This window comes from Gossypium hirsutum, chromosome D12 (assembly GCF_007990345.1).
Source record: "Gossypium hirsutum isolate 1008001.06 chromosome D12, Gossypium_hirsutum_v2.1, whole genome shotgun sequence".
NCBI lineage: Eukaryota > Viridiplantae > Streptophyta > Magnoliopsida > Malvales > Malvaceae > Gossypium > Gossypium hirsutum.
In genome coordinates this window covers 50,368,669-50,388,870 of record NC_053448.1, presented here as the reverse complement: position 1 = coordinate 50,388,870, position 20,202 = coordinate 50,368,669, and the positions used below count along the sequence as shown (strand labels likewise).

General features: G+C 29.4%; 2 protein-coding genes across 3 annotated transcripts; both read left to right on the top strand.

The window, feature by feature from the left end:
* Positions 1-3,764: 3,764 nt before the first annotated feature.
* On the top strand, positions 3,765-6,163 carry LOC107946389 (cell division topological specificity factor homolog, chloroplastic). Its single transcript, XM_016880690.2, has 2 exons — positions 3,765-4,057; positions 5,417-6,163. The coding sequence occupies exons 1-2, from the start codon at positions 3,971-3,973 to the stop codon at positions 6,011-6,013; spliced, it is 684 nt and encodes a 227-aa protein (XP_016736179.1). The 5' UTR covers positions 3,765-3,970; the 3' UTR covers positions 6,014-6,163.
* Positions 6,164-12,786: 6,623 nt separating this feature from the next.
* On the top strand, positions 12,787-19,829 carry LOC107946388 (probable WRKY transcription factor 57). Of its 2 annotated transcripts, XM_016880689.2 has the most exons (4): positions 12,787-13,635; positions 14,444-14,587; positions 15,252-15,634; positions 19,482-19,829. In XM_016880689.2, the coding sequence occupies exons 1-3, from the start codon at positions 13,220-13,222 to the stop codon at positions 15,619-15,621; spliced, it is 930 nt and encodes a 309-aa protein (XP_016736178.1). In that variant the 5' UTR covers positions 12,787-13,219; the 3' UTR covers positions 15,622-15,634; positions 19,482-19,829.
* Positions 19,830-20,202: the final 373 nt, after the last annotated feature.

The window sequence follows — 20,202 nt, the reverse complement described above, 5'->3', positions numbered from 1 at the left end:
TACATGGAAACCCTTTCGGAAAAAAAATCACAAACAGATGAGAAGAAATTCATTAATGTTGAAAAATGAATGATACAATAGGAGTTTCGACTACATCTATTTTAAGGTTAAAAAACCTTGTCCTAATCAAAGTCAAATAATAGAAGTATAGTTCTATACAAACTCAATTTATGCAGCATGTTAGTCTAATTATTTTCTTCAACAAGCGACGGGATTCGGGTCACACAAGCTCTAACATCATTAATTGTGAGGCTAAGATCCTTAATTTCAATAACTTCCTGCAGGATTCAGAACCTTGAGGTTGTCACTCTTACCTTTAAGCGCATAGGCCTTAATTCCAGCTGCTTGGATTAGGATCCATCATAAATGTTGAAGGCATGATGAGATCCTAAAAAGTATCAAGACATTAATTAGCTGCTGGATTTAAAAGAATGCTCATATTTATATTATTAAAACATGACATTAATTATTACTAAATATTTATAAATTTTAGGCTAAAATGTGTTTCAGGTTTCTATACTCTTCTACTATTTAAAATTTAGTTTCTTTACTTTTGTTTTTAAGAATTTAGTCCCTCAACTTTCCAGATTTAAAAATGAAAGTCTGATGGTTAACATTGTTAAAATTCTTTTGTTAAACTCAGATTCATTACAACATCATTTTTCTTGTTGCATGGCTACCAAAGTGAGTATTTGTTTATTTCAAAATATCAAACTGGTAGATTTAACAAAAGAAGTTTAATGAGGTAAACAATTGGACTAGATTTTTTAAATCTAAAAAGTAGAGGGATTAACTTCGTGAAAATAAAAATAGAGGGATCAAATTCTAAATCTACGATGAGTATAAGGACTTGTAGCATATTTCAACCTAAAATTTAATATATATTTATTATTAAAATTTTAATATAAAAAATTTAAATTAAGTATAGTTTCCTACCCACGCTTTGCTTTGGGTTAATTATTTTTTGGACAAAATTATAAAGTGAAAGTTCAAAGGTCATAGAAAATTCAAAGGTCATAATATGCTCCAAGTCCCTATACTCTTCATTCATTTGGGACTTAACGGTCATACTTTTATTTTCATGAATTTCATCCCTTTTCATTTTCGGATCAAATTATTAACACTGTTATTTTTTGTTAAATTCTCTAGCATGAGATATTAGATTTTTTTTTAAAATACTCACTTGATAGCCATGTAACAAAAAAAAATGACATTGAAATGAACTTGAATTTAATAGAAAATTTTAACAATATTAAGAATTCTTAAAAATTCACTCAATATTTTAATCATAATAAAATATTTAGACTAACTAATGGTGTTATAAAACTTGAAATACTAAATTATGTCAAATTAAAGTATAGAGATTAAATTTCAATTTTGAGCATGTTATAGGGATCAAAACTGAAATTTGACTATTGTTATATAATAAAAAAAGTTATATTGGACACGTGTCAGATAAGGAAATCTTAAAACATTTTTGCCCCCTTTTAACTTCACTAACGAATGAATATACCAATCAACTCATTTAAAAATATAATATAAAAGTTTTCAAAAATCAAGTGGATTATAGTATGAATTTGCAAGTCAACCCATTTAAAATATATGGTTTAGAAATGAAAACTAATAAATAATAAAATAATTTTGTACTTTTAATATTTTTTCACACTGACACCTTTAAAGATGTATTTTTTTAGCGAATTACAATAACAGAGTAAAACCCAAACAACCAACATGATTAATACGATTCGAACCCAAACCACATCTGGGACGGTGAACACTCTTAACCATCGAGCTATTTCACGTATTTTAAGAATAAAAGAATTAATAGACAAAATTCTCACTATATTAAATATAAATGTTAAACCAAAGATATTCCAATTAAATTATGGAGGAAACTTTTTCTTAAAAATACACATTCTAATTTATTATGTAAAAATAGATTTTTTATATCATTGTTTTAAAAAGCATAGATTGTTTAAAAAATATATATTAAATTAAATTTCAAATGTGTCATTTAAGAGACCCTTGGATGTTACTTTTATATATAGTTTATAAATTATTAAATGATTTTATTAGAACAATAAATTATATTAACTATATCAATAATTTATTATTATGATTAAATATAAATATGCATGTTTAATAATATTGAAAATAATTTAATATTTTAAAGAATTAAAATTAAAAATTCATCATTAATATTTTAAGTTAATTTTTGTTTAAAATTAAGTTATTTATAAGAATTCTTTTTTAAAAATGACTTAAACTTTTCAATTGGGGAAATAACTTTCAACAATTTCTATTATAAATTGAGACAAATAAAAGATAGTGCAATCTTATCTTAGATTTGAAATCTTAAGAACATAAGAAATCGATAATAATGAGATTATATATCACATTTTGATATCTTAACTCTATTTGAAGATGTAAAATTATAAGATAATCGGAATGCTGAGAACCTACACAACGTAATTTTATTTCAAAATATAACATTACATGCGTAATGTAAGATTCGGCCAACCAAACGCTCTCATGCTAATTTGATAGGAGTATTATTTTTTTTATCATATTTTAGTATATAAGTTAGCAATAAATTAATTCTCATTTGTGATTCTTAGCCAATCACGAGACTTGTTTTGAAGAGGTTTTATTTTTTACAAGAGTTTTTATTTATATTTATAATTTCAAGTTTTAATTTGTATTAACTGTTTTAATTTGTTGATAACTATTCTTTTATTTTATGCTTAATTATTGTAATACATGTATAGTAAATAATTTCCCCCCTCATGTTATTACATGAATAATCAAACGAGCCATCAATGTTTTAACTTATTATTTCAACTAAAGCCTCATTTGGTTTATTATTATTATTATTATTATGAATTTGTTACGTAACCTTTTTTCACTCGTATTGTAGGTGTGCTATAATATTTAAGTGTTCGTTGGAATTGGTGTCACTCACGAGTCCAAATTCAGTTGTGAAATTACCAAAATCTCATTCAGTCATTCTTTTTATAAAGTAATAAATATTATTATAAGAATGTTTTTTTTAATATTTTCATATGAAATTTAGAAAAACATGTATAAATGATAAGGTTTTAACTTGAGAGCCATTGGCTTCAATGTCTTAACTTTGTCATTTCAATCAAAGCATTATTTATTTTTTACATCAAATTTTATGAATATATTTGTTACATAAACATTTTTCACTCACAACGTGGCCAGTGGTGGAGCCACTAAGAGACCTAAGGGGGCCATGGCCCCCCTAAAATTACATTTTGCCACCTCAAAGTGATAAAATTTTGATTTAATCATTTAAAAATTATAAAGATATAGGCTATTAAAATGATGAATTCCGTTCCTCCCAAAGAACTGGCACATATATAGTATATCTAATATCTATATTATTATTTGAAAGTTTGATTGGGTTGGTGTTATCTATCAATTGAGTTTCAACTTAATTGTGAAATTACCAAAAACTTACTATCTTTATTAAAGAATAAATATTATTTTAAAACTAATTTTATATTTTATATTTATTTTTATACACATATAATAGAATATAAACGTAAAACTTCTAATTTCATTTGATTTTTATGTACTTTTTTAATTTTATTACATTATTATTTTCTTTAAGGGTGTGCTTAAATTTTAAATGAGTAGTTATCTATTATAGTAAATTATTTATTTAAATAATTAAACTTAAATAATTTTCTTTCTATTTTATTTTATTATTGCCCTTATACTTTAAAAAAAACTTCACTATTAGGAGTTGCGACTTGAGAGGAAAACGCTGCCGTTTCTTGAGAGCAACATTTCACATTGGAATTACCCAGGGATTCGGAGCTCGGTAGGTAGTATGTTGCTCGTGTTTTCTCAGTATTTGTAAACTGAAGCAGTGAATCTCCAGTGAGCAAAAGAGCTACACTTTGTTTTAGCGAGACTAAGGACAACTCGAGCTGACTCAGAAATGGCCATATATGGGAATTTACGTGTCGATGCCACTCTTGCATCTTACCACCAACACCCTTTTCGAACCTATATTCGCTCTTCAAAGGTCATTATCCTTCGATCCCTCGCTTCTCACCTCTATTTGTTTTTTTTTTTTTAAACTTTTCTTTACATTGAATTTGAATTATTTGTGTAATTTATCTTCTGTTTGCTCAATTTCGTGTTTGGGTTGCCCAATAAAATTGGGGAAGTTCCGTAATTCTGTGTTTTTTTAGGGTTAGTGTTGGTGATGCTGTTCCTATTCCTTTGAATTCCTAGTTTTTTAGCAGTTCTTTTGCAGTAAATGGAGCATGAGCTAATTGGGTTTCCCTAGTTTGAAGCAACATTGTTGGTCTGCAAACTCTTACCGGTGCTCGGTTTTTCAATTCCGGGAAAATGTTCTCTGGGTTTTGCTACTTGTTATTTCCTCTAATTATTTAGATTTTTTAGTCTATTGGCCCGCTTGGGTTCCTTTTTTTGGATAAGTCCTAAGCTTCAATACTAGTTACAGTTTGCTTTGCAATCTTCTACCTTTTTGTTGGAAATTGCACTTCATTGTAGTCTAAGCTGGAACTTCAATCCCTACCATCCTCCAGTACCAAAACCTAGCGAAATACATACCTCTTGTTTACTGTTCGAGCTCTTGTCCTCTTTAAATAAATCGTCCAGAATCAAGACCATGGATTGATCTTTGTTAAATTGCGAGTAGAGGTAAATTTAAGCATGTATACAAATCCGTTGCAAGATAGGTTATCTGGAGAACATTTACTGTAGGTTTTAGAATATATTACTTGTTGATAAGGACTGGGATTCTTATTCCAAATATGATAATTGGCAATAATGAATAAGGGAACTGACAGACCGGCATCAACATTAGCTTCTTCCCACTGACATTGACATCCTCATTCCAAATATCACAAGATGTTGCCAGTCATAATGGAAGATCCGAGCTTGATGAGTTTGGTGTTCCAAGTAACCAAAGCCTTACTCGTTCCTCATGAGCTCCCCAACTTCATATGTCTGACAATATGCTCGTTAGGTAAATGTGGTTAGGGACGTAAAAAGAAGATGTGTTCCCATTGCTTATAGTTATAGGTTAAATTTGGTTGTACTGGTTAGTGATGACTTCCCATAGATTGGTTTAAGGCCAAACCACATAGCCGAGCTTTTTAGCTTTTTGAGTCTAGATGGTCCTGCAGATGCTGTCATTTCAATGGCCTTTGTTATTTTTGCATTGCTATCGGGAATTGGTTTAAGTTATTACGGGTCTGAAAAAATAGTTCATTGTTTCATCCAAAGCACCATTCGTTGCTAATAGTTAATTGATGTTCTAAATGTGTATAAACATATTTGGTTGCTTTGTATGCTAAGGAAAAGTACTAAAATCTCTGTTCTTTTTATTTTGAACTTTTGTGCTCTATTATAGGTAGAGTTCGTGGGTTTCATGAATGGAGGATCAAGGTTTTCTGAAATTACACCAAAATGGAATGGAATGACAATAAATAGTCGAAGCTTTGGCAGCAAAAATAAAAGATCAGTTGGGATCATGGGAGATTATAAGTTCTCTCCAAATGCTGTCCACGAAGAGGTTGAGAGCTTCCTCTTACATGCCATAAACATGAGCTTCTTCGAGCGACTTCACTTGGCTTGGAAAATAGTTTTCCCTTCTCCAGCATCTAGAAGGAGCTCTAATGCAAATATAGCGAAGCAGCGGTTGAAGATGATCCTGTTCTCCGACCGCTGTGCAGTTAGCGATGAGGCGAAACAGAAAATTGTGAAAAACATTGTTCATGCACTGTCAGATTTTGTCGAGATAGAGTCGAAGGACAAGGTTCAGCTTAGCGTCTCTACTGATTCTGATCTGGGAACTATTTACTCCGTCACAGTGCCTGTTCGGCGGGTCAAGGCAGAATACCAAGAGGCAGATGAAACTGGGACGATAACTAATATTGATTACAAAGATACGGGCGAACGATCTGGTTCTGTTGATGTGAGGTTTGATTTCTATGTTCCGGATGAATAAACACAAATTCCTGGGTGAGTGTGGTATCTGAATTTCCTTTTTTCTGGTGTTTAGATGTTGGGATTGAATTTTTAGGTAGCAATGCGACTTCACACTTGTGTTTGTATATATGGAATTTTAATTTGAGGTAATTTTTCTCCTTTGCCCTCATTTTAATCTTTAATTTGATTTTGATTATTGGGTTCCAACTTCCATGGAACCTCAGATTTTCTTCTCATGGCTGATTGTTTAAGCTATAGATTAAGCAGTTTTTGTCAAATAACAAGGTTTGAATTTTCTATCCCTTCATTAAGAACAGAAAGGAGCAGGGTTCGAACTTTGTAGGAGGGAGATTTCTCCAAGGGTCGTGTTTTGGATAGCCTTTGACCGATATTTTATGAACGGTCCGGTTGAATTTATATTTTTGATATAGAAATTAATATAAAACTAAAAATATTATTTAAATAGTCAAATAAGTTTTGGGATTGATTTGGAATCTAGCAGTATTCTTTTTTTAAAACAATTTCATTATAGGTTTTGATCATATTTGTTCTTTGTCACACAATGCTTAAAATTACTTATAGTCATTCTCAACTCATAAATAGGAGGATAATGCGCTTTAACAAGCTCAAACTCACGCCCTTTTGCATTGGCAACAATACCTATATCAATCGAGATAAGAGTCAACTGACAACTCTTCTCAAGTTTGTTTGGGGAAAGAAACAAAACAAGAGTTTCAAGTGGTGCTCTAATTTTCAAGCATCAATACTTTGAAGCTTATTGGTGTCTAGGTTATACTTTTGGAAGGGATTGGATTTAGATAAAAAATATTAAGTCAAAATATGGTCTTAATTAAGTCAGTTTAAAATATGGGTTAAGTTTGAACTTGAACATTTATGGTCTTAGCTCAGTCTGACCTTTATTATAAAATATTATGTTATTTTTATAAAGTTGGTATTTAGTACTTTATTTTTTTATTTATTTCACAAGCAATTTTAAAAAAATTGTCATGTTCTTTTTAATATTTACTTTTTTAATATTTTAGTATGCTAACCCCTTGACCCGAGTCTAAAAACTCTAGTGTACGAAATTTACTAATCTTTCTATATATTAGATGAATTATAACACACAAACTAAATCTAGAGTAATGTATATGACTATAATTTAAATATTTTAAAAAATGTTAAGATGTTTGTATATAAAATTTTAATAAATGAAAAAAATATAAAAATATTAAATATTATATTAAAATAATATAAATAATTTTTTAAAAAAAATTAAAAAAATATAGGTGAAGCTTAAAATGGACATGAGTTAACCATTTACCAATATGGGCATACTTGGGTAAAATTTGAAGTCCATATTTTGAGTTGAGCCGGATTTGAGCAAATATAAAATTTGTTAATATTATGCTTTAACCCAACTTAACCTAAACTAACTCAATTTGGGTAAAATTGGGTGGAATTTTAAAAGAGAAAATAAATTAAAACTTTATAAATTCCTTCCAGTCAAAATCAACAATCACAAGGTACAAAAATAAATATTGAGTGTTTGAAGCATATGATTGCATGTAGGCTAAACTCCCAACTCATCCCTCTGATAAGCTTTAGGTATATGGGAAAGTATGGCATGGCTTTGAATCTGAGAAAGCATAAAAAATGCCTTATAGAAGAGGTTGACAATGTTGAGTTAGCTTTAAGGAACCACAATCCCAATTTGATGAGTCTTCTTATTAAAGGTTTATAGACTAACAGGTACTCTCCTTCATGAGATGGTGACCATTGGAGAGTCTTTTTGAACATCTAATCAATTGCAGAAAGCCATTGCTTAATTATAAGCCACCCAAAATACATGGAATCTAGTAACAAAAATACTTGAACAATAATTATAGAAAAGATCGTAACTGATTTATAGGGGAGAAAGAGTCTCTACAAACCCTAAACAATGCAACTAAACAGTAAACACCAACCAAAAGTAGATAAAGAAGGTGCAGATTGCTTACATCTACTTATTTATTTCAATGTTAGATGTTATAAAAGTATTTCTTCATCTCTCCTTTTTTTTTTTTAAATTATTTCAATCTGGTCCATTTCAACTCCAAGAGAAATTGAGATTTTGGCAATTGAAACTCTTGAATTTTTGCAGTAAATTGAGATGTCACTTTCATATCTGCCTAAGTTTTTTTTTTTTTTTTTAGAATAATGGCATTTGCCAAATTTCCACCACTATCTCTAATAATGATATGATTATATGATCAGTTCTTTTATTCAGATTCAATGCTTCTGGTTTGGTATAATATCCCATGCCCCACTCCCCACTTTTGTTTAATTCTATCACACTTATCTCTATTTCATTTTAGTGCATGTCGGTTTTTAACCTCCTTTTTTTCGTTTCCAATTTTCTACTTCCTTTAATCCAAAATATTCCCAACATTTTAATACATATGTTTTCAATTTTGAAAAATAATTTAATTCTCGAAAAATGATTCTGCGTAAAATATCTTTTACAAAATTTTTGAAATCATTTTTTTAAAAAAGTTACCAAACACAATATTATTTACAAAATATTAGAGTAGCATTTCCTTTTGACAATCAAATAGGGGCTAGCCAAAGGGGTAGGCAGGGACCTTGACCCCTGGCTAAATGGAAATTTTTTCTATAGCCCCTCCTAAAAATTAAAAAAAATTTAATTTAATTGAAAATTTTATATTTTTAGTCTTTTTAAAAAATTAATAATTTAATTTAAGTATTTTTAATACAAAATTTTTAACTTTGTCGCTCTCAAATTTATAATCTTATCTCGACTCTCTCTAAACAAAATTTTTGACTTCGCCCTGCAATCAAATATTATTTTTATAAATAATATAATGTTTTATAATAATTAATATCACATATAAACTTAATAATAAACAATTTTTAATTAAAACTTAATTTAAATTAAGTATATTACATATACGAGAGTTGATAGCAACGGATTAGGGTTGGAATTAGAGTTGGAAGGCATAAATGAAGCTAAGTATTATTTAAAAAAATACTCTTATTTATATAATTAAAATATTAATATTTTATAGTATAAAATATTTATAAATTTTAATACATATTTATTATTAAAATAAAATTGTAATATTAAATAATTTATTAAAACAAAAAATTATATTGAATATTTTAATAATGTATTATATTATGAAATATAAATAATTAAATATGTATGTTTAATAATATTAAATATTAATATTTTGAAAATTTAAAATAAAATATTATTAAATAATAGTATTAAGATTTATTGGAGTTATTTTTTATATAAAAATAATATTACTCATAAATGAGCTTTTTTTCAGGAAATGATTTATTGCTTTTCAAAAGGGTAAGTCGATTTAGAGGGAAAATATCTTATTTTCCATTAACCTATATATAATTTCCCGTTGATCAAATTATTTTCCATGAAACAAACGTAAGAAAATATAGAAATCATTTTCCGTGAGATAAACGCACTGAAGTTTCAAATATTTTTGTTTAAAAAAAAATTGATGTCTAGCGAAGTTTATTAAACTCGAATAAATATAAATTCGTATGGTTGATTTGATCCGAATTAAAAGAAATGAAATTTATTATTTAAAAAGATTGGAATTATATGAAATAATAACTCAAATCTAACCTAAATCCAAATCAATTTGTATGAGTGGATAGATAAATGTAACTTTGATAAGATAAGCTTGGATTGGAAGCCAAATGTGGGTAATTAAATTTAATACAAATCATGTTCGTGTGTGTTAACTGCACGTAAAAGTGGATACTTTATTGATCCATTAATTAAATAATCAGAGGTTTGAATGCTTTAAATCAAATCCCACATTAGCAATTATATTAATAAGAAAGATTGTCGGCATATAAACAGCTTTATAGTGTAGGCAGCAGATATGAAAGCATCTATAATAGGGATTAGTGTTCCCTGTCCTTTCTTGAATTCAACAACAGTATCTGGTTTTTGCCACCCATTGCCACAATGCTTGAACAAATATAATAAAAGATGGGCAACTATAGGTAGTGCAATCCTCTCACAATCATCACAAGACATCTGATATGAACAACCACGCGGGATTATGATGCCAAATGGGCAATATTTTATATTAGATGCGCCTGTCGGTGTGATTAATTATCAATAACTGGATGTCCATTTGATCCACATAGGCTAGTAGGTGTTTCCCAGAAAGGGTTCAATCTTCAAGCTGCAGTGGACTAACAAATTTGTTTGAATAAATTATGAAAACCATGGCCAGCATATTCAAATTCGAATATTATTTTTATATATAAATTAAATAAGGTTTTTCTTTTTTTTGGAAATCTGGGTATTCGAACTTGTAGGAAATAATTAACAATGGCTTTTTGTTGTTTGCATGTGGAACTCTAGCTAGGGTTCATCAAATTATCAGTTTAAGGACGAGAACAATTGCTTCAATATCAATTATTATATACGAAAACAACATACAGAGATTTGAAAATACATATTCAAATTGCCTTACACTGCGACAAATGATTTTGATGATGGAGCAATAGTAGATTTGAAAATATATAAAGATTTTTTTTTATGTAATTGGGGATTGTGTGGCAACAAGTTTTAAGTTCATAAGTTCAGGCTCGGCTCGAGGAAGTCTGGGGTGCAGGGTTGGAAGGGGCTCAAAAAATAAAATTTTCAGTTTTTAATGTGAATTTTTTTTCGACATTTTAAGTTTTCTGATCGACGCTTCATTGCACGCATGAAAAAGAAAAAGAAAAAGAAAAACGCCCCCAATTTTTTTTATTTAATTTCTAGTATATGTTTTTATTTTATTGTATTACATTTTATAATTTTTTTAAAGGGACCTCAATTTATTGTTTCGTCTAAGGTTCCAAAAATGTTAAGAACGGATCTACATAAAATTTCTTCCTAAATTATAAAAAGAAAGTTAGAGGAGAAATTATATTAATAGGGTTTGAACCTCCGTTATTGAAATAAACTTCAACTAATGCATTGTTGACTGAATGTTTAAATTAAAATTCAAGTAATATATTTTTTTGTTAGACACATTATGACTTTATTCGGTCGATAGAAATTAAATTATTTTTCTGGTGAATTAACAATATCGTAATAAGTACTACTCAAATTCAGATCATATCTACACATTAAATTAATTGTAAGTATGATTCCAGCCCCTTATTAATGGACCATTGTCGGCTAAATTAAATAAGAATCTTAAGGTGCTCGTGATGCTTATTTATTGATTTAATTATTTATAAGTAATAATATTTAATATTAAAGATGATTAAGACACGGGTGGTGGGATTTATATATTTCATTTTTTTTTTGATAATTTTTAAAAAGAGAGTATGAAAAAGTAAATTGAAAATTGAATGGTAGATTGAAATCATGAAGTGGGAGCCAAACTTAGATGTTGAGGGACCAGTTCTGTATGCTGAAGATGAAACCGCAACCGAATCAACTTGGCTTATCAAATCAACATCATATATAGGGAATCTATTTAAATTACATTTAATTTACACAATTTTATAATATTATATACTTAATATTTTAGCAAATAAAATCTTCTTTGCTTTAATTTAAAAATTAAAGTTCAATTGACAGCATTATTAATTGATATTTGTTAAATTTAAGTACAGGTTATCGATTATATTTTTATTTTTAAATCAGGATTTTAAATATTAAAATAACACATTTAAATTTAACGAAAATTCATTAAAATATTATCAATTAAATTTTAATTTTTAAATCAAATAAAATGGGAAGACTAAATTTTAAAAGTGTAAAAAAGGTAAGGTTCGTGAGAACTAAACTTCGGACTGTTTGGCAATGCTTTTGAAAAGTGATGTGGAAAAGTGCTTTTAAAAAGTTTGGTTTACAATTTGAGTGTTAAGCATTGTTTTCAAAAAGTGCTTTTGAGAAATAAAATATCCATTTTAGACATGTTATTATCAAGTAGACTAAATTTTAAAAGTGTAAAAAAGGTAAGGTTCGTGAGAACTAAACTTCAGACTGTTTGGCAATGCTTTTGAAAAGTGCTGTGAAAAAGTTTGGTTTACAATGTGAGTGTTAAGCATTGTTTTCAAAAAGTGCTTTTGAGAAATAAAATGTCCATTTTAGACATGTTATTATCAAGTAACAAATATGCATTTAAATAATATTTAAATTAGTTAATATTATTATATTTTAGTAAGAATATAAAAAAATTATTATAACTTATTGTTAATATTTTAATATATGAAATATAAATTTTAAATATTTTTAAGAAATAAATATTAATTATTTATAAAATTTAATTAGAATATATAAACTATATTTTAAATATTTAAATATAACCATTAAATATTTGTAATTAGTATTTTAAAAAATATTTTTTTTATTTTAATTAATGATTTTAACACATTTGTAATTAAGTACTAATAAAAAAATAATAACTTTATTGGAATGATGAAAAAGTAATTAAACACCAAAAGTACTTTTTGGAAGAAGAAAAACTAAAATTTTTAGCTTCTCCTTTTTAGAAGTACTTTCTAAAAAACTAAAAATTTCAGCAAAAACTAACTTGTTCTGCACAGCTTTTTTTTCTAAAAGTGCTTTTGGAGTCAGACGTACTTTTTTTAAGCAATGAAAAACAGGCCTTTCATCTTTTGGCATGCATTTTTTAGTTATAATTATAATTAATAAAATCGTATAATTACAATTAAAATTAATTAATAGAATGAATAAACGAAATTATAATTATAATTATAAAATTGATATAATTATAATAATTAAGGGATTGACAATCGAGAATATAAATCTATGAAAAAATGTAAATGAGCTTACACAATTACAAATAATGAAAGTTAAAAGTGAATAAAATCTGGAGAGAGAACAACTAACCTAACTCGTTGCTAAAAACTGTCGTCCTTTCCACTTCCTTCCTCCATACCCGGAGCTTTAAATATTAGCCTCCCGTCACTGTTTCTCGGTTGACGCCAATATTTTTCTAACTTTTAATTTTTTTCCCCCTTTATTCGATCCCCCTCTCTCTCTTTGGATTGATGGGACAAAAAGAAAGCTTTTCAAAATCCACGCGTGCTTTCCCAACACTAAAACTCACGCATTCTCCAACCCCAAAACCCTAGCTCTTCTTTCCCTTTCCGCGTTTCTTTTAGATTCTGCTTCCATGCTTTGAATCCTTTGATTTTTCTTCACTTTGCTGTTATACTTATGGAAGACAAAGAGGGGGGCAAGCCAGGAACTGCGTTTACATCCGAGTCGAGCTGGACATTTTCTGGGGGAGGACCTGACTCAGTCTCCAGCAGCGTTAATTACTTCTTCGACAAGGACAGTAGTATACTGAGCGAGTTTGGTTGGGATCTACAACCGGACCATGCCGATGACTTTGGACGGTTCGCTGAAATCGACCGGACTGACTCCGCCAGGCCTGAATTGGCGGGAAACTTGAGCGCCTCTCAAAGCTGTGCTGCAGCTGATATTGTTGTTCGTTGTTCGGTTTCGGGGACGGCTTTGAATCCGGGTGGGTCAGCTGATGTGTCGACATCGAATCCGTCGGTGTCGTCGAGCTCCAGTGAGGATCTGCCGGAGAAATCTACGGGCTCCGGCGGAAAACCGCCCGAGATACCGTGAGTAGTTGTCAACAAACATCCATTACCAACGCTGAAAACGAGAAAAAACACCACCAGAAAAAATAAATTTGACTATTTATTTCTTTATTTTTGATTATTTGGGGGGAGTGTTTCGTAATTAAGTACAAATTGGGTGGGCAAAGTAACAGTACTAAAGAATGTGCAAATTCGGTGTCCGTACACTGAAACCGTGGAAGGGAAATCATTTCATGCAAGTCGGGGAATGGGGATGGGATAAGGTAGATTCGTAATTTCAGTTAAATAGTAGGTGCAATCATGCAGGGGGTGAAAAGCAAAAGGTACTTTTTGCTACTAACTAAAGTGCCTCGAACACCGTTATACCGCCGCCATTGCGGCGGGCATATGCCGTTGTCTAAGTTTCTTTTGTCACTTCCATATTTAACCCTTGTTTGGAGGGTGAAAAGCTAAAGGCGGGTATATAGCTGGGAATCCCTCCTTTTGTAACATAAATCTTAGTTTTGATATGCTTTGTTTCACAGTTTTTATGAATCTGTCTTTTGTTCTAAATGTATAGATAAAAGTGAAATGGGTGTTGCAAAATCATTTGTTATATGGGATTTTAGTGTGGTTTTTTTTTCATTGCTTTATGAATTCTGAGAACGCGTTTCATGCATAGTTCATGGTTTCATACATTTACTGACCATTGAAAAGCTTTTCTTAGGAAAAAAGAAGTGATCTTAGTATCTCATGAAATCATGGATTTCCTCCATGTCAATGCAAGTATATACAATACAAATTCAAGTACTTTTTTATTATTATAATTGTGGGTGGAATATATTTGTAGGAGTAAGGTGAGGAAGAAGGGGCAAAAGCAAATACGGCAGCCACGTTTTGCATTTATGACCAAGAGTGAGGTTGATCATCTTGAAGATGGCTATCGATGGCGGAAATATGGACAAAAAGCTGTCAAAAACAGTCCATTTCCTAGGTCTGTTGCTATTTCTCTATCATTCATAATTCAAACAAAACAGACATTTTACCCACTTTCACTACTGATTTCTTTTCAAAAAATTAAAACTCCGTAGTGAAACATCGTAAATTTTCTAATATAATAATGACATTTCTTCCCATAAGTTTGTGTAAGTTCTATCTTCTTCCCTCTTTGTCACAGGGGGTAGTTTTCTATCAGAAATCAAAGGGTTATAAACTATTTTCAACAAAGTTAAGTACTATTGATTATTAATCCACTATTTTCATAGTCTCAAAGAGGGAGATTCCAACAGTTCATGGCTATACCATTGCTAGGACTCTAAGCATTGATTCTCTATTTTCTGAATCTTAAATTTCAACTACCTAAATATTTTTCTTCACTCTTATTTTATGTGACAAAAGACCTTTCTTTGAATTATCTAAAGTATAAATTCATCAAATTTGTAAAGCAAATAGTCATGAATAAAGAAAATATTGGTTTTAAAATAAAGAAAAGGGTCATCACTTGAATTTTATCCATGTAGCAAAAACCCTTAATATAATCATTATGGTTTGAGGGTAGTGAAATGATGATGATGAATTTAAGCGTAAAATCATTAATGGAATTAGAGCAAAAATTTCAGATTGGTGTGCGAATCTGAGCCACATATTTGATCTCACAGGAGCTATTATCGCTGTACAAATAGCAAATGCACAGTGAAGAAGAGGGTAGAACGCTCTTCTGAAGATCCTGCCATTGTTATCACTACATATGAAGGTCAACACTGTCATCACGGTATCGCATTCCCCAGAGGTGGACTCATCTGCCATGAAGCTGCCTTTGCTGGTCAATTGACACCGCCAGTCTCACAAATTTATCATCCAGGGGTGCAGTCACATAGGCAAATGCCTCCGAGCATAACACAATCACAGCCGCACCAAGCACCCGTTGACGTAGGAGAACCACATCCGGAGCCTGAACCCACCTCACAGCTCCCCACAGATGAAGGGTTACTCGGTGATATTGTGCCTCCTGGAATGCGTGGCAGATGAGAAAGAGAATATGGTATGCATATCTTCCTTTTAAGTAATCCAATTAACTTAATATATATGCCTGAAGTTCTTTTGTGTCTGTGTGCTCGAAAGAGATGACTACAGTGTCATTATTAACTCGTAAGAGGAACAATCAGTACTTAAGTAGCTTGGAACTAATGGACAATTATGAAGGCAACAGGAAGATGCATAGCTTAGATATTGATCATTCTCCCATACCCATGAGCTTCGTAGGTACACTAGCTAGTGGACCACTGTGATTAATATTATTTGATATTAATTAACCCCACAAGCTTGAGATATACAAGGCTCTTTGATTGACCACTCCTAATCTATAATAGAACAATTAACTGTATCAGAGTACTAATAAATAGGACTTGGACCCCTAATGTTGTATGTTTATGGATATACTGATATCTATAGTGATCTGGTAGGCCAGGCTCTTCCGTGTGATATCTTTGCTTGTTTCCACTTCATGAATAACGCCAGGTGCATGGTTTTATTGGCTACTATTTCTTCAGATTTAGTATTTGTGGACTGCCTTATTGTTACTTATGCTTATCTAGCAAATATCTGAAAAGGCCCTTCTAGACATGGGTTGTGATAGATTAATGCAACTTTAGTGCTAGTGAAAAGATTTTTAGCGTAACCTGTAGAATCACTTTGATCGACGTTTTAGTTGCTCTTTGCCGTGGGTAAAGTTGTATCCATTTCACCCAAAAAGGTTATCAGTTTAATAACCTCTTCAATCATCTGGGTGGATGTTTTAGACCTTACCCTTCCCATTGCCAAAGGGTATTGGTTTAAGTAATTTCACTTTTTCAGAGTTAATATATAAATTTAAAATAATATTTTTTAGTTTGGATTTTAAATTAATCTTACATTTACAATATTATACCTTAAATAATATTACATACTGTGAAAATTTTGATAATTTTATTTTCTTTTTAATGACTTTGATTATTTATAAGATGAACTAACAAAAAGTAATTACTCTATTTTTTTTAATTTTTAATATATTCTTCAAGTAACATTTAAATCATATATATTATTACTTAAGAAAAATTAACATTCTGTCAATTATATTACAATGTTACTTTATAACAATTTTACCAATCTCTTTTATCATTTTGATAAAATTTACCCTTAAACCATAACAAATAACACTATTTAATAAAAAAAATGTATCTATTCTTCGTTTCTCTTATCACTTTGATCAAAAGAGAAGCTTCATCACTTATTGTTCATTTTTAATTTCACTCTATTTATTTGAAAAAAGAGATACGAAATTAATTAATAAAAAAATGTATTAAGTTATCAATAAAATAACTTAAATATTAGGAAATGATTAAGAAGAAGAAGCAAATTTTAGTAGGACAAATTAGCAAAATATGAACCAAATGCCCTAAAAGCCTACTTTTAATGAAGGCTTAAATTATAAAATGGTACCTAAATTATACTCTTTTACCTAAAGTGGTATCTAAGCTATACTCCATCACTCAAATTACCCTAGCCGTTAAAAAAAATTCTTAGTAAATCATTCTTTGACGTGTGGCAATTGTTAACTAAAAAAATAAAAAAAAAAGTTCTAAAAGAACTTATAATATATTCATCTCTTTTGTTCTTCACCCAAAAATTCAAATGATAAAAATTCAAGAATTTGTCAAAAAAACTCATCCAAGTTAACTTGGTTTTTGACGACAAACCTAGATTCCGATGAGTTCTTTTTTCATCTTTAAATCTTGATTTCAGTTACTTTCTCACCCCGATTTGAAGCCCGTGTATTATTTTTCTTAAAAATAAATTTTTTCATTCTTTTTTATATACTTATAGTTAATGTTGAGTGAATATTTATAATGAAAAAACCTAAATAAATCATAAAATCTAAATGCTGGGAAGAAGCTGAGTAGAAAACAAAATAAAAGAATTGTAAATAAAAGTTATCTAACCATTTAAAAAAAGTGCATTAAAAGAGAACGGAGAGAGTGTAAAAAAATGAAAAGTTTTAATTTAATTTAATTCAAAAATTCCATATATCACAAAATGATTGGTTAAGAAATTGTTTTAAGAGTTAAGATAGTTTAGGTAATAAAATATAGTTTAAGTGCCATATTAGATACAAAGTATAGTTAAAGTACCATTTTAAGATTTAAAGCTTTAATAAAACCTCTAAGTTTACATAGCAAGAAATTTAGGAAGTTGGTTTTATGCTGTTTCAGATTTGAGTGTGAGCAATTGATATAGGGTATGCGTTTAATACTCAATATTCTTTTAGATATTTATATATTTAAAATGTTATATTTGGATAGGCATAAAAACCTAAAAAGTCTGGATAAAAATAATATAATAATTACTTATGTAATTAGTAACTAGTGAAGTTGATGAAGATTCAAGAGTTCGTTTGGAAACATTAACTTGCCGGTAATCTTACATCACAACTTCATGTGAAATGCAAATGATGACTTTACCATGGAGGTGGTTATGAGAATTTTTTTTATATGAAATTTAAGGGTTATTTTGGTTGGGTGTGTATTTTTAGTGTAGTGTATTTAGTTTTCTTTTTATCTCACGTTATAGTATTGTTACAATATCTAATCTCACCATCACCACTAATGTTTTTACACTAACCACAAATAAACACATCGCCCATCTAAAGGGGCCCTAAATCTTCCTTAATGGCATAGGCACCATAGGTTGAGTAAATCACTAATTCTCGATGATATATTTCTTTAGATGGGCATCACCTGACAATACAGTAAATATATGTTTTAGAGGGAAATTCTAAATATAATTAATGAATTAGATAATGATATATTATTTTAATCAAATAATAATGTATTATTAAAAATAAAAATAAAAATAAAAGTAAAATAAATTTACTTTTAAAAATTTTAGGTTACATGTTATTAATTAGTTTATTAACTATAGAATTAATTACGTCATATATCTTCAAACTATAACTTTTATTCTAAATCATCCTCAAGAATTGAGGCTATATTAATAAGGTCGTTTCATTATTCAAATATTAATTTAACCGTTAAAAAAGATGTCAACTTTTTTGTGACAGTTTAAAATGAAAAGTTTTAAAAAATGAATATTGTAAAAATGGATGTTGCAAAATCTTAGTTTTAAAGTTTTCAAAATTTTTGCAAAAGTTTCATCACTCACACTCTCTCTTTTTTCAGTTTTACTATTTTTTATTTTACTTTTCTATAAAATTTTCATTTTAAAGTATGTCACATAAGATTTGAAATGTAATTTAACTAAAAATTTGATAGTTTGAAGATATAATTAGAAGGTTTTAAAATTGAGAGATCAATTTAAAATGATGTCACAATGTCCTATCTATATGTAAAATCATATAAAATTATACATTAACTGAGCATTGAATATTAATATATTTTTATGTAGATATTATCATCATGGACATGATTATGCTATGCCGATCACAATAGGAAGAAATATAGAGTAGCATTCGGTTTATATCATGTGGGAAAAAAAAGGCACATGACAGTTGATCGACAAAAGAAAAAGCAAAAAGAAAGCAAGTTTAGGTCCTTGTTCAACATTTTGTGGAGGTGACTAAAAGTTATAAAAGAAAAGAGGAAGCCAATACTCATGGCAAAATGATAACTTTTCTTGCTTGCCATGCCAAGGGATGTATATATATAAAAATTAAAATATGCATTAGAATTTAGATTATAGCTAGGTTTTGCTGTTCTATATTTTGTCTCCTAAAGAGTTAATTTAGATGTCCATGCAGTGATCTTTGAGAAGTAAGCATTCAATTTGCATATCTTTTATTTAATTAATTATTTGTTTATCATATAGATTAATGCTAACCCTTTTCGTACCTACAGGCCTGTAATTGATGGGTATAAACTGAAGGGCAGCCAAGTCATGCGACACAATACTTTTCTCAAGATGGAAGTGAGTCATTTACCTGAAAAGGTTCACACAGATGATTATATCATAAATTATTATTATATTTACTTACACAAGCTCAGCTATAATGCTTGCATGAGGTCATTAATCTCTTATGGTGCCCAGATTTTATCTAATCTCAACCCTTCAATTCTAATCTATGCATCTGAATATTGAAATTCCTGTTGGTTAGGTTTAGGAGATTAATTACTGCAGATCATATAAAAGTAGTAACATTACTTGCTATTTTTCTTATGTATAAATTCAAAGAAAATGTGGGAAAAGAACCGAATGTTGGAACTGTTCTGCAGTTGGGAGGAGTTGTTTACATCTTCATGGTTGTTTACGTGACTGTGAAGTGGTGGAATCGATGATTTAGCAGTATAATATAGAATAAAGGGGACTTGTTCTTGCTTTTTTATCTCATAGTTGCTGCAGAGTTTGACAGTCAGCTGACATTGCTTTCCTTGCCAATCCTTACTTTATGTATTAGATTTTTTTTGGGTAATCTTCATGTGTTAGATATTAGTTATTATACCAAGTCAATATCTAATATTTTTATTGTATATGCATTCAACCAAAACAAAAGAGATTGTATATGCATTTTGGGGGGGTCAATAAAAGGGTGTTTGGATTAAACTAAAAATAAGAGCGGTG

What these genes read in the sequence shown, in the direction of transcription:
- LOC107946388 (XM_016880689.2), top strand. Translation starts at nt 13,220, where the DNA reads ATGGAAGACAAAGAGGGGGGCAAGCCAGGAACTGCGTTTACATCCGAG. An exon ending in GGAAAACCGCCCGAGATACC is followed by an intron (nt 13,636 to 14,443) that starts GTGAGTAGTTGT and finishes ATATATTTGTAG; the next exon opens with GAGTAAGGTGAGGAAGAAGG. An exon ending in AAAAACAGTCCATTTCCTAG is followed by an intron (nt 14,588 to 15,251) that starts GTCTGTTGCTAT and finishes TTGATCTCACAG; the next exon opens with GAGCTATTATCGCTGTACAA.
- LOC107946389 (XM_016880690.2), top strand. Translation starts at nt 3,971, where the DNA reads ATGGCCATATATGGGAATTTACGTGTCGATGCCACTCTTGCATCTTAC. An exon ending in CCTATATTCGCTCTTCAAAG is followed by an intron (nt 4,058 to 5,416) that starts GTCATTATCCTT and finishes GCTCTATTATAG; the next exon opens with GTAGAGTTCGTGGGTTTCAT.